The 14,708-nt window shown below is 39.5% G+C and overlaps 1 protein-coding gene across 6 annotated transcripts in view; it reads right to left on the reverse strand.

Annotated features, from left to right (window-relative positions):
• LOC118426624 (GATOR complex protein DEPDC5-like) overlaps positions 1–14,708 on the reverse strand; it is a 42,127-nt gene extending 27,419 nt beyond the window's left edge. For 4 of the 6 annotated variants that reach the window (XM_035836129.1, XM_035836131.1, XM_035836130.1 and 1 more), the window contains exons 1-16: positions 14,530–14,708; positions 13,274–13,361; positions 12,722–12,771; positions 12,492–12,574; positions 11,516–11,599; positions 10,577–10,600; positions 8,801–8,850; positions 7,274–7,343; positions 6,847–6,925; positions 6,198–6,256; positions 5,979–6,048; positions 5,688–5,760; positions 4,858–4,961; positions 1,977–2,051; positions 830–1,026; positions 243–310 (exon numbers count right to left, since the gene is read on the reverse strand). In XM_035836129.1, coding sequence (XP_035692022.1) covers positions 243–310; positions 830–1,026; positions 1,977–2,051; positions 4,858–4,961; positions 5,688–5,760; positions 5,979–6,048; positions 6,198–6,256; positions 6,847–6,925; positions 7,274–7,343; positions 8,801–8,850; positions 10,577–10,600; positions 11,516–11,599; positions 12,492–12,574; positions 12,722–12,771; positions 13,274–13,361; positions 14,530–14,578 — 1,223 coding nt within the window. In that variant the 5' untranslated portion in view covers positions 14,579–14,708. The remainder of the gene's footprint in view (positions 1–242; positions 311–829; positions 1,027–1,976; positions 2,052–4,857; positions 4,962–5,687; positions 5,761–5,978; positions 6,049–6,197; positions 6,257–6,846; positions 6,926–7,273; positions 7,344–8,800; positions 8,851–10,576; positions 10,601–11,515; positions 11,600–12,491; positions 12,575–12,721; positions 12,772–13,273; positions 13,362–14,529) is intronic. The other 2 variants (XM_035836132.1, XM_035836128.1) reach the window with 2 other exon arrangements.

Raw genomic sequence — 14,708 nt, forward strand, 5'->3', positions numbered from 1 at the left:
AGAAGCCACGCCCCAAATACCCAAATACCCTGGCTGAATTGTCAGGGGTGATATCGTTAGGCTTTGCCGCGATGTCAACCCTGAGTGTGAGGATGTTTCAGATTTGTCTGTTGGGGTCCAACAGATAACCTAATGATGTCACACCTACAGGGGTGCCAAGAATTCCAGACCTTTGTTTGACACAAATGATATCTCTGGGTGATTCCACTGTTCTGACTCTCCTGGGGGTGTGCAGCACTCACCTGTGGTTTATCCAGTGTGGGATGTTGTAGTCATCTCCGAGGTAGTTCTCAGCTGACTTGTTGTGGAACTGTGATAAGACATAAGAAAATTTAGAAAAAAAGGCAGCCCAAACTTATTCCACTTTGATTTTTCCAAGCACAAGAGCTATCTATTAAACACTCTGTTCTGCTGAAGTAAAAATCTAACTCAGTTCTTATTGTAAAATCAAAAAAGAATTCTGTTTCGAAAAATATGTTTCTGTTCAAAAATTTGTTCAAAACAAATTGTTTAGAAATGACCTAACGAAACTAAGGATTAGTGCGCACACCTTACAAATTGAAAAGGGCCGACACTACAACATACCAGCCAATGAGAGACTTTGTCCCACATGCCATGACATAGAAAATGAATTTCATTTTATAATGGATTGTCCGACTTATCTGCTTACGTAGGCCAATTCATTTACAACTTCTTGCAAAAACGAGATAATGCTATATGATATCAAATAGATTGTTTATACTGTTACATTAGATTACAAACATCTTTCAAGCAATCAATGTTGCAAGTGACATTAGATGCTATATGTAAAGCACCGGGTCCCCCTAACCTTAAATAGAGGTACTGCATGTAGGGGCTGCTCTGCAAGGCACACCAGGTCGCTGCCGATGCCGTTGTCAATCATCCGTTGCTTGGTGATGTTGGTCAGTTCCCGATCCACCTCAAAGACGCCCGCGCCCGGAGTTATGAGTACCGTGATCTGTCCCGTACGGTCAAAATTCCTGGCGATGAAGTGTTTCTCAAACACTGTGGTGAGAGAGAAAACATGAATGGTGTTTAAAAAACATTAATTAGGCCACAGCAAGTAAATTTTATGGATGACATCAGCACATGCATTAATTTTTGCCTGATTTCAGAAAAAAAAAATTTTAAGATTTTTTTTCCTCTTCGGGGATGGTCAGATAGACCAAAATAGGCTAACATGTTGTGTTGTAGCCTAATAATAATAATACTTGTAGAAGTGACACTAGGGAGGTAGCCATGACTATAGTTGCAGAAGTGAAACATGATGGATGGTTGTAAAAGTGCCACCAATATGGAAGTGATGACTGTAGTTGCCAGCTTGACAAGTACCACACTAGTATCACTTTTACTATAATTGGTTCACTTTTTTAAGACAGGAATGAATGCCTTGTTAGTTGTTATGCCACATTTTGTCACTTCAAATCGTGTTACGATGATTATGGTGTCTATTTTGAAAATTTAGCCATCTTGTCTTTTTTTTATCCATCATGTCTCATTATTTTTGTACCCTGCATAAGATGTCATCCATAAAATTTACTTGCTGTGGCCTTAGCTACATTTCCAATATCAACTGGTAATGCTGGACTATAATGTAGTTTTATCCATATCAGGTATGATTCAATCTCCCATGAATACCCTTTGCCGTGGCTTACACAAACAACACGTACAATATACCACATGGAGGGTCTGCTATACTGAACTAAGGTTTCCACTTTTGTGGTAGTGGCCTCTAACCAGCTGTCAGCCAATCAGAAAATGGCCTTAGCTAAATGTTTCTTTGGGTAAAACTGACTATCTGATTGGTTGCTTACAAGCCATGCCCAGAAAAAGTGGAAACAGCCCAGTTGAGCAAAGACTCCCCAAGGTATAACCCTTAATATAGGGCTGGCAAGAAGCTGTCTGTATAGCAAAATTATCTGCAGTATTAGATAGAACATGTACATTGTACATACCATTTAAAGACATGTTTATGGCCTCTAGGAAGTTTCCCTGGGCTGCAGTAGAGTTGTGGCCGACTGGACAGCCCTCTGTAAAGGATACATGTACAATACCCGTCAAATGTCAAATGTAAGGTATCGGACCGGAGTTTCTTTTACGATTTCGGAGGTTGGCGGGCAGCCTCAGGCCGAAGGGCTACAGTTCCGCTAGTAAACGTAGGACGCGAAACTTAATCAATATGGCGGAAAGCCGTTTACTGTCTCTTTCCGACAAACCTATTGGTACCGTATGTTGCCTCTTTATTTTGGTTAGAATATGTAGTAAAATTTTAATTTTGGACCCGAAAACTATCATTTTTTAACACTTTTTTGATCGAAGCTGCTTGGAAAAAACGAATTTTCCCAGGATAACGGCCTACGTGGTAGAGAAGCTAAATTCTTCATGTTTGTGTAAAATGAAAATAAAAAAATTCCATGTGATAACTTTTTTGCAATCTCCGATGACGTCATTTCTTCGAAATCGCATGAAAAACGCCGCTATTTGGGTCATCAGGCGAAAAAACCGCATCACCGTTGCAGCGGACTAATACAAAAATGGTTTCGCTGGCCGACCAACTACTCCTCGCACAAAAACAATACAACCCACGGGCTTTTCAGAAAATACGACAAATCTATGCTCAGCTATAACGATCACCAAGCCATAGGGAGCAAAAGTTAGGGAGACAACAGCGCACTTCCGGCCTATTACACCACCCTTCCGCCAACTCCGGTCAGATTTGAACTCCGACCCGGAACCTTAAGAGGGACATTTTTTCTCAATATGTATTTTTATTACTTAAAAAGTTCATATCTACCATATATCCAAATTTGGTTTGTCTCCGATGGTTACTTTTCCCACAGGAGCGGTTTAAAGTCAAGTCAAAAACACTGTATTTTGAGGCTATCAAGCCTAGATGCATGTTGAACCTACGTTATAATACAGAAACATTAAAAAACATGCTTTTTTCTGACATCGCTTTTCTGAAAACGAATAAAATGGGGTGCAAAGTCTGCCCATAAACTTGTCCGGGAAAGTATGTGCACTCTCCGTCGTTTCGGTGCTACACATCGGTAGAAAACCGTCTTTAAAAGTTGGCATCGCTGACGTCACGGAGTGACGTCAGAGGTTGCTCAAGGAAAACAGCAGGGGGTCGCGTTTTAAGTTCGTCGCTTGTAAGTGAAATGAAGAATGTGCCAGATTTTGACATGGAGCAGTAGACCAGATCTCACACTTTCAGAATCAAACGCGTCCGACACCAAACTCTTAACTACTTCGCCGTGAACGGCCCCTTAAGAAGCACAATGCGCCCCAAATGTGTGCAAGAATGCATTCTTACACAGTGCAAAGCACAAACTGGATCTTATTGTCGGCGCTAGAAGCGGGCAGTTGGAATAAGCGCGTCAAAGATGTGTAGTGCTTTTAATAGGCTATTACTACATACCACCGAAAGAAAAAAAGATCGCCGCGTTAAGGAGCTATGAACCGAAAGTCAGTAAACCCAGTTTCTCCTTAAGTTAGGGCTTAAAGCACCAAGATTTTAGCTTTAATGCCCATTTAAGTCATACTAATGCACGGCATCGCGAACATATGCGATAGGTGAACGACAGAGGTCGGCTCCAATCAAATGACATAGAGAAAGATATGATTTTGGAAAATTCTGCCCGCCAGAATCGATTAAAGTTGCCCGTTATGGTAGTTCTAAGGGGGGGGGGGTGAAAAAGGGGGAGGGGGGCGCCTAGGGCCTGTACATAAATATGCTGACTTTTTAACTAGAAAAATGAAAAACGGTGTTTGTTTTTACACAATATAACGACATCTGATGGAAACTTTAAAATGCGTCGAAATTACGTCATCTATGACGTCATATATGGTACAAGCGCCGCCCTATTAAGGTATCGGACCGGAGTTTCTTTTACGATTTCGGAGGTTGGCGGGCAGCCTCAGGCCGAAGGGCTACAGTTCCGCTAGTAAACGTAGGACGCGAAACTTAATCAATATGGCGGAAAGCCGTTTACTGTCTCTTTCCGACAAACCTATTGGTACCGTATGTTGCCTCTTTATTTTGGTTAGAATATGTAGTAAAATTTTAATTTTGGACCCGAAAACTATCATTTTTTAACACTTTTTTGATCGAAGCTGCTTGGAAAAAACGAATTTTCCCAGGATAACGGCCTACGTGGTAGAGAAGCTAAATTCTTCATGTTTGTGTAAAATGAAAATAAAAAAATTCCATGTGATAACTTTTTTGCAATCTCCGATGACGTCATTTCTTCGAAATCGCATGAAAAACGCCGCTATTTGGGTCATCAGGCGAAAAAACCGCATCACCGTTGCAGCGGACTAATACAAAAATGGTTTCGCTGGCCGACCAACTACTCCTCGCACAAAAACAATACAACCCACGGGCTTTTCAGAAAATACGACAAATCTATGCTCAGCTATAACGATCACCAAGCCATAGGGAGCAAAAGTTAGGGAGACAACAGCGCACTTCCGGCCTATTACACCACCCTTCCGCCAACTCCGGTCAGATTTGAACTCCGACCCGGAACCGTAAGGAAATATTGCAAATGCATTTAAGTTTGCAGGGTTTTAATTTCGCGGTAGCGGGAAAAGGGACTTTTGCCGTGGTTTTAAGTTCGCGGTAGCATCATACACCGTAGTCTCTTACTGTCATGGAAAAATGTTCGCAGTGGTTTTAAATTCGCGGTGAAGCAGCCAACGTGAAAACCGCGAACATTAAACCACTGCAAAAGTTTCTGCATTACAGTACATTCTGTTTTACATTGAATGCTGGAAAGTTGATACACTAGAAACACTGATAATTTAACCCCAATACTCCAAAGCTTTACTCACCATCCTTACAGTATCTGGTCTTGTCAGGGTACTGAATGAAGTGACGTTTGAGGGAGACTAACATGGGGCTCCAGTCCTCCATTCTCTCTGCCTGAGCCACAACCCTGTAGTTCCAGGTACAAAACTCAAATCAAAAAGACACCCACTGAAGAGATAATGATATAGTCAAACCTGCCCAAGACGACCAGCCGGGGGACCGGGCAAAAGCGGTCGATTTGGTCAGGTGGTCGGTTAGAAGAGTATTGACTCACAAAATGCCCGATGCATAGTTTCCATTGTGTTTAACGGCAAATAGCAAGCACACGCACGTTTACATACAGCATCTAATGTAGCTTGCAACATTGATTGCTTGAAAGATGTTTTGACTGATGTTTTCTTATTCAAAGTAATTAACACATTACATTAGATAGACTTTGGTGTAACAATTCTACTTTGTGGGAAATTCTTGATGACACCTTGAAATGATAAGATTCTGACTCAAGTGACCTCAATACAACAGTAATTGCCCTAGGTGCGGACGAGGGACTGTAGGTTTTGAACCACTCACACCGCACCATCGCACATGTGGTGGGTTCAAATGAGTAGAGTGAGGAAAGCCGTGTAAAGTGCCTTTCCCAAGATTGGTGACATGCAGCCGGATTCAAATTTTTCACAAGTTGAGATAGGAAAGTGCCTTTCCCAAGGGCACAACATTGGTGGCATGTCAGCAAAACACCCTAACCATTACAAAAACACAATGCCAATTTGGCATATTGTTAGGAGTGCTTAAAATGTAACAGCCTGGCTGCTATGCTCATTTGTTCATGACTGCAATGAAATCCTATAGTTACCTGTAGAAGTCTTCACATATTCTCCCCTTGTAGTCAACTTGAAGACATTTCCTCATGGATTGTGGGAACTCATCTGAGGAATGTGCGTAAGGTTTCTTCTTAGAGTCAAGAAATATTTTCTTATACTTTCATACTGTAAATACCATCAGATATGAAATTTAAAAAAATGGTGTATAGCTGGCGAAAAGATAACTGTTTCAAATCTGAATACGTGCAATTGGGCATTCAAGTCTATTAGATGTACATACATAAACAAGATATATGGCTTCCACTGTTTAACAATGAACTTACCTACAGAATCTGCATCATAAAATGTTCTTGAGAAGACAACAATGGTGACCTCATGATTACTGTTGTTTTCCTGCAGTCGTAAGAAAAGATTTTAAAATAGTACTCTTACAGCAGATAAACAAATGTTGTTTAGATCTGTACTGGATAAAGTTTCTTATCCAGAAAAACTAAACAAAGGTAAGTAAGGTCTTACTTTGGTAAGTAAGGTCTATTCCTTACCTTCCATCTGGTAAAGAGTTCCTTGAGGAACATACAGGCCTTCTCCCAGTACAGGTCACCTTTGTGGGAAAGGAGATGGTACAAAAAATCAGAAGGATGACAGCATTTCAATTGTTCAGAGCACTTATTGTCCTATAATTTGGTACAGCCATCGTCTTGTTTTACAAAATGTATGATTTTGACATGCTACTGTGTAACTTATTACTGCTATGTTTGATGATTTGGGTTACTTTATTGGGTAATTTTATGTTATATTGTAGTGAATGTACATGTACAATGCATATTACTGTTAATGTTATGTTTGTATTCAACTATTTCCTTTTACTGTATATCCTGATTTGCTATGATGTTGTTACGGTCTCAGTTGGAAACCAGTTATTGCAACTAAAGAGTCTACATACATTTTGTATGTGATTGTATACTCTAAAAATTAGAAAATAAATAGCCAGACAGAAAGGTAATATTTATGATGAAATACAAATGGTTCTCATTTTGAATCAGAATACATTCAACACCATATCCTGCTCATCTTGCATTGTACTATTATGTAAGCACGGTTTCAATAGAATGCAACATGAAAATTATCATATAGCCAGATATGATCCCACCACATGACTGTACGACTAAACTTTTACCCTTCAGCCCTTACCATGGATGTCAAACTCCCACATTTCCCTGCTCAACTGGATGAACAGATAAACCATGGAGGTCGACGACCGGAACACTATCTGCAAGGGAACAAATTCTAGCTTTATAGGTAGTCTTTTATCATTACACTACAAGGTGTAGAAAAAGTTTGACTCTAATCAAAAGTTTGGTATGTCTTTCAGTGGCATTTACACAATAAGAAACCTTCATGCATGTATTATTGTTATTTAACAAAATCAAACCATGAAAAATGTGTATGTTCATGTAAACCCAAAGACATAGTGTTCAACATTCTATGAAACCAGTACAGTTACTGCACAAATGTATCTAATATGCAAAATATGCCTGAATATTTCAAAGAGAATTTCATCATTAATACATTCTAAGAATGGAGTATACATGTATATTAAGTTAAATTTCAGACATACCTTTGTGTCTTCTGTGATGACCCCACTCCCAACCTTTTCACTTCTCATCCAACATTCACCAATCTGGGCTCTGAAAGGTGCAAGAAAAGAAGATCTGACCAATCATGAGACTATCATCATGTAGGTACAGCAATGGACTGCCTCCCTGTTTATAATGCCCCCATCCTACCATAGGGAAAATGATTGCCTGACGAGGCAACTCTTTTTGGTAGCAATATGCCCATTGTTTTCTCAATCATCACACAATTTTTTACGGGGGCCCATGCAGTCCAATGTGATGAGATATATTTTCATGAGGTGAAAACATGTGTCACTGGCAATTTTTCAATTCACCAACATTCTGGTGATTAGTGGTGCGTACCGAAGCTCACATTCCGGTTCAGGTCCGGACTCAAGTCCAAAGATTCCGGTTCAGGTTCGGACTTATAAGTCCGGTTTTTTTACGGTCGCTAAAGTTTCCCAAAATTAATTTAACGTTAGACACAAGCATAAACTTGCTCTACTGCGGCGACCCATTTGCGTATCCGGTGCCCGCCGCTGGGCCGCATGCTATCAAAATATTGCCAAAGACGACTGCATCATTTTCAAAGGTGTAGAAACATCGATTTTTAATAAAAACTATCGGGAAATCACGGCAAAATTCGACATTTTCCGCTTGTTTTTTTGACGGCCGAAATTTCAAAATGGCGCTTGCGAGGTCATAGGGGTCAATGGGATAGCCTACTGTAATGCGGGTAGAAATGATGCGTGCGGTGTTTTTATCTTCTACATTCAACCGTAAAATTAATTTTAAATTCATTCGTTACAAAGATAAATGCAGGAGGTATAACATAAGTTCATGAACTTAAAACTTTTTCTAAAATAGAACGTGCCGGTGTTTCTTTTTAACAAGCTACTCACCCATGCTTTCAGTGAAGTATCCCGGCAAGCGGCAAATGTCATTTACAGTCGCCGCGCCGGAGATTTGTTTTAGCTTGTTTATCTTGGAAATTTTCTTCATTTTTAGAAGATATGGGACTTAAAACCCATACCAGGAGATAAACAAATCCACATGCTTTATTTTCATGGGTAATATTGCTAAAGTCAACCTGTCATTTTTGCCGCGTTGCCGGATTTGAAAGAAAGTTGCCGCGGCGCGACCATGTGCTTGGCTTATGGCGGTAGGACAATATGCAGAAATACGTTATTTTCTGGCCTGTTGGCTGCGATTAAAAAGTTACATAGGCATCTAGCGTTGTTTTTAGATGTTACTAGTATACAACAAGAAAGAGATTTCCGGTTTTCCAGAAAACCGGTTTTTGACGTTACGGTTTTAACCGGACTTGAACCGAAAGTTATAGCAAGTCCAAGTCCGGTTCGGCGAACCGGTACGCACCACTACTGGTGATCATGATCAACTACGCTGACCGTTGACAGTACTAGTGTCATGATTTAAATAAAGGCAATCAAATTAGCATGTTACTCTAACAAAACAGGCATTCCTGTCTGTAATGTAAAGAAAGAGTAATATACAAAAAACATCCTTACCTGATACCTGCAAACTCCACCTTCTTGGTGATATATGCACATGTGCTCACCTGTATGTGAACACAAGAAGCTACAGGTGAGACAAAGACCTATCTAGCTTCAGACAAGTGATTGACAGCTGTCAAGGTGAAAATAGATTGAGATATACCATAAAAACAAAGCATTTGGCTGTTGGGGACTGTTACATGATGACATGGTATAGAAATCGTGCATGTACTGTAAATGCAGAAATGTTCGCGGTGGATTAATGTTCGCGGTTTTCGCGGTGACTACTTCACCGCAAACGTAAAACCACATTTTTCTATTATTGTATTAGACTGCAATCTATGGTGTTACCGTGAACTTTAATCCACCGTGAAAAGTCCTTTTACCTGCTACAGCAAAATTAAATCCCCGCAAACTTAAATGCATTTACAGTATTTGTGCCCAAACAAAAGTGAACAGCTGTGAATCAAAATTGTCTGAAAGTTGACAAAGATTATATTAGGCAAACTACACTCAAACATTCTAAAAACCATGTTGCGTCCTCTTTTTACGAAGCTTCCTTGAAACGAAACAAAACACGACAGTGTTATTACAACCAATGCAGTGCCCGAAATACTTTTTTCAGCCAGGTTTTTCAAGTGGCATCCTGAGTCAAAAGCCAAGTTGCGCCGTCGACATTTCAGGTTGCTCCACTTTCAAATTGTTACTTTCTTTATATCAGCTACCTATCCATTATCTTTTCTTCCAGTTATATGTAACTATGTAATATGTCTTATGTTATGAAAAAAAAATAAATACAAAAGCTTAATATGCACATAGGTGGGGGAAAAGCAGTGTTCCAACTGCAAAACTTAAGGTTGCGCAGTATGCAACCTGGGTTTAAACTTTAAAATTAGGTTGCGCCAAGCAAACGGTGGTTGCATTTTCAAGTGGGCAAGTGGGTATTTCGAGCACTGCAATGTGAACAAACAAAAATCATTCTGCATATAGAAAACTTGTGTCTGGGTTCAAAGGAAATTCAATCTTTACAAGCTAAGACATACGGTGGTAAAACTACTCATTTATTAGACATGACAGACATTCCAGGTCATGGGGTCAAAGGAAGAGGCTACTAATTCATGGGGAGGTAATGTTTTTGGTCTAGATCTGTTTGCATTTTGGCACTTGTATATTTCCAAATATTACTATTCATATGCACTGTGGAGTGACAGGAAGTGATAATGGAAACATGTTATGTCAATCAAAACCTTATTTGCATAATCAATGAATACGAGAAATTCTAAATATTTCAAACTCTTGTGTAAAAAAGTGTTGACTTCTACAGGGTGACTTTTGGACCTTTGTCAGGTGTACTTTTAAGTTTTAGATTTTCTTCAGTTTTTTTCCCTATCTTAATTAAATTTTCTTTGAACCATGTGAACCTGGAACTCGAAAAAGCAGTGCTATAGCAGATATTCAGCCATGTCACCACAAACAACTGTACACAGAATTACATAACAGTGCAACTTTAACATGTGAACAGGCATACATGATGACTACATCCCTAGGGGCTAACTTGGGGAGGATCTCAGAGTTCTTGATATTATATACAGTACTTGCTGTTCATTTCCAATAAGCAATATCATGTATTGAAAGCCTTTCTCATTAGAATTTTCAATGTAAGAATTGAAGGAACCCTTTGAGAGGTTCACTGAACAAATTCAGTACGCTGAGTGTCATAAGAAGAACTTCTGAGACCATCCCGGCTCTAGATGTGTCAAACCACAGGGAAAAGGGAAGAGGGGAACATGCCTCTGTTGACTTCGGCTCATTGACCTAGGAATAAAAACGTAATCTCATCAATATCAAAATGTAATCCATCTAACATCTATTGTCAAACAATTCAAATTCATACCACAGATTTGTATCAAAATATGTTCTGATTTCAAATGAGGTGCTTACTAAAATGTTTTAAACCCACTTACCATTCCAATTTTCTGAATGGTAACAGTTATCTAACTAATGAGGTTTTATTGGCTTCCACCCTGAGGCTTTGCCAAAAAAAAGCTTTTCTAGAGAATGAAAACTTCTCACCAACTTCTCAAAGTCCAAAAATCTTTTTGTAAATTAATGTTACATTGTACATAATAGAGGCTTTCAAAGATAATGGGAGAAGAAGGTATGAAAAAAGGTTTTAAACATACAAATGTACCAGAGCCTCAAACATGTGGCAACAAACGTAAACCACAGTTATTATACTCCAATGTGTTGAAATCATGGATTGAAGTATACAAAGTAGAACAAAATGAATTGACAAGTGTGCAATGATGGCATTTGGACAGCAAATAGCAGTGTTGAAAAAGTTCATTGGCCTGATCACCTAGGACAAGTTAAAATATGGTGATCAGGCAAGTGATTAACATCGTTAAGCAACTGTGAATTTCTAAATACTTGACCATCATTGAATACAAATACATATACAAATACATATTGCACTGTTACATGTAGAATAAAGAAAGGATAAAAGAAAGAAGGTAGGAAAGGAGTAAAACAATGGAAATATTGAAAGAATCTTGGCAAACAAGGAAAATCAAATTAAAACAACCAAAAGAAATAAAAAATGTTAAGTGGAAAAATGTAAAAGGACAGAAAACTGGAAGAAGAGTCAACATGAACCAAACAGAAAAAGAAGAAAAATCAAAATAGAAGCAACCAAAGGAAATGGTAATAAGGAAGAAAAGTAGAACCTACCAGGCTCTTCTTCAGCCTCCACATGTCACTTCTGCTGATGTACTGGTCCTTAAAGGTCAACTCCACAAGGTCAAGGGCAACGTCCTATAAAACATTCAACCTTTAAGTCAGAGTTTCCTTCTCTGTAAACAGGGCTCGAAATACTTTTTTCTGCATACCTGCACTGGTGCAGGTAACATTGAAAATTACCTGCACCTGACAAATTTTACCTGCACCACTCTGAATTTAGGAAGTATGGATCATATTAAAATTGTTATTATAGGTGGTAACAGTCAATTAAGCTAATAACAATCCATATACACCTACATCATAAAACATTTATAAAACCCAGTACATGGACCAGTGCAGGTTAGGTGCAGGTAGACACCAGAATAACCTGCACAGCTCCAATTTTACCTGCACAAACCTGCATATGCAGGTGGTATTTCGAGCCCTGGTAAAATTGGTGTATTCCAAACTTAGTGGTCACATTCAATTATTCTAAATGGTCTGAGAATGGCATATACATGAAGCACAATGTGACATTGTAATAAGGCTAGGAAAAAAATGTTGTTTTTCCTATTTTAAGTCCTGAAAAAATTAGGGTCGGTAGGTAGGGATTATCTTTTTTCTCTCTCTTGTTATTAATTTTTTAGGCTGGCCAAAACTCTAGTGTGACATATTGGAATACAGTTGAACAAAGTAAACTAAAATGCATGAGAACACAAAGCGTCTTTCAATGTCAAACTTGAATGTTGTGTATAGCAGATACATTTATCCTTCATTAGATAGGACAAGCATTAATATTGTTTCTACTGCAGGCTGAATAAAAATTCTATCTGGAAGCTATGTGACTCCACTGCCTACCAAAGAAATAGTCTAGCGTCAGCAGGTTTTTCTAGCATAGGCACTACTAGGTAGGGAAACAGGAAACACAACATTTTTTTCCTACAGATGTAGGCCTAAGTCCAGCCACTCCAGGCAAGGAGATTCCTACCTGTGAGCTGACAAAGTTGACACACACATCGATGAACGGTCTTAGCTGGAACACATTGGCAACAGTCTTGTCCACACTTATACCTAAAGAAAAGATGATATTTTTGTCCACACAGTACAGAAAAAAATAAAGAAGTATACTTCGTGTCAATTTGGTGTTTCTAACAGTTTTATCTAAAGTTCAAGTTTAGATCTTTTAACTGTGGGGTGAAAAAAACATCATTAACTGACCTTTCTGTTGAGAATCTCCTTTCAGAGCCTTAACTTGTAGCAGCAGACGTCTGTAAAGGCAACCACAGAAATTAAAGTTGATAAGACTTGTTCTTGCACTAATGACTAGAACTGCTGTATTTTCCAGTACTTTCTTGCACAATTCTTTTTGCTGTTCTTCTTGTCAATAGCCGCATCATTTGCAAATAAGTATATAATAAAACATAATATGACATCATATTAAGTTCTGTGCTGAATGATACAGAGAATATTCAATAATGAATTCAAAAAGCTACAGGCCCAAGGGCACACTTCTTTCCCACACGAGGCACCCCTGCATGGAATAAGCTCTTACCGAGCACAGTCAACAGTAAGACAGTGAAAGAAGAGTTTAAGACAAGACTGGGGCAGCAATGGGGACTGCATCCAGACCTATTCGAGTACCACTTCACGTATACTGATGCGATTACCGCCACAACTAGGACAGCCTTATTACCCGCAAGGGTATTGATTGGCTGTGGTTCAAGGTAAAGATTCAAGGTAAAGATGAAGGAAACTGCAAGACCTGTGTACCTGTTAGGTTCTTCTGGCTGGTAGATCTCCACCACATCCCCCACTTTAGCACTGGGGAAGTCTTTGGAGTTGATGACCAAGTCATTCTCTAGAGTACAGAAACAACAGGTGTAATCCCTATCATGCATACATTCTATTGGTAAGAAGTTGATGGAGTGTCGTGTGATATTTTACACACACAAACACACACACACACACACAATCACACACACATGCACACACAGACACACACACTAGCACATGCACACACGGACACACACACACATACATGTGCGTTTACATACACACATACACACATGCACACACACACACACACACACACACACACACACACACACACACACACACACACAGTAACACACAAGCACACACAGAGACAAGGACATCACATAGATGCACTTGCTGACGCAGTATCTATAGACCAACCTTCAAATGCCCTTAATGTATGGAACCTTAATCTTCACTAAATGCCCCACCCCTTTCGTTGTAATTTTGATACAGTCAAACCTGCCCAAGACGACCACCCGGGGGACCGGAAAAAAAGCGGTCGAATTGGACAGGTGGTCGCCGAGAAGAGTATCGACTCAAAACATGCCCGATGCAAAGTATAAATGGTTGCCGTTGTGTTTAATGGCAAATATCAAGCACACCTGCACGCACGCAAAGAAGCGAGGTCTTTAATGTCAAATACAACACGCACACTGTAAACTGTAAATTTAACCTCAAAATCCGACGCAAACTGGCCGATTTCGGTACAAAATCGCGCTAATTATCATCAAAAATCGATGAAAACCTCAATTTTGTGGTCGTTACGGGTCCCAATTTGGGCCGGTCGCGGTCGCGTTGGCCAGGTTGTCGTTGAGAAAAGGTCGCTTAATGCTTACGTCAATGGGAAAATAAATCGGGACCGAGAAAAAGCGGTCGAAATGGCCAGGTGGTCGCTGGGAAGAGGTGGTCGCTCGGGCAGGTTTGACTGTACTTCTGGCTTCATCATAATTCATGGTGAGTCCAATATCTATCATTCAAATGGTAGTATTACGTCTACAAAATCTGAAACCGATTTTTCCTGTGTGCCTGGTCTATATAATGTGTTTAAATTGGTGAATCATTCCAAAACAGGACCCTTTCATTTCACTTTCACAACGAGCTGCGAATATCAACGGAGACCCATATAATTTTGCGCGAACATGACATCTGAAAACCTGCACCTATCTCTTAAAATTAGACATGGATTTAACATTTCTGGACCAACTTACCGCTGAACGTCTCCTGATGGATGTACAGCTTGAAAACTTTCGCAGCCATCCTCCTATTTATTGCAATCACGGTAAAAATTGAAAATATTTACAATTTTTCACTTGAGACAGCGCCATCTTGGAAAATACCCATGATGCATCAAACCTCGCGAGACGTTATGGGATTTTCCGAGATGACC

Source organism: Branchiostoma floridae, chromosome 11 (assembly GCF_000003815.2).
Source record: "Branchiostoma floridae strain S238N-H82 chromosome 11, Bfl_VNyyK, whole genome shotgun sequence".
NCBI classification, from domain to species: domain Eukaryota; kingdom Metazoa; phylum Chordata; class Leptocardii; order Amphioxiformes; family Branchiostomatidae; genus Branchiostoma; species Branchiostoma floridae.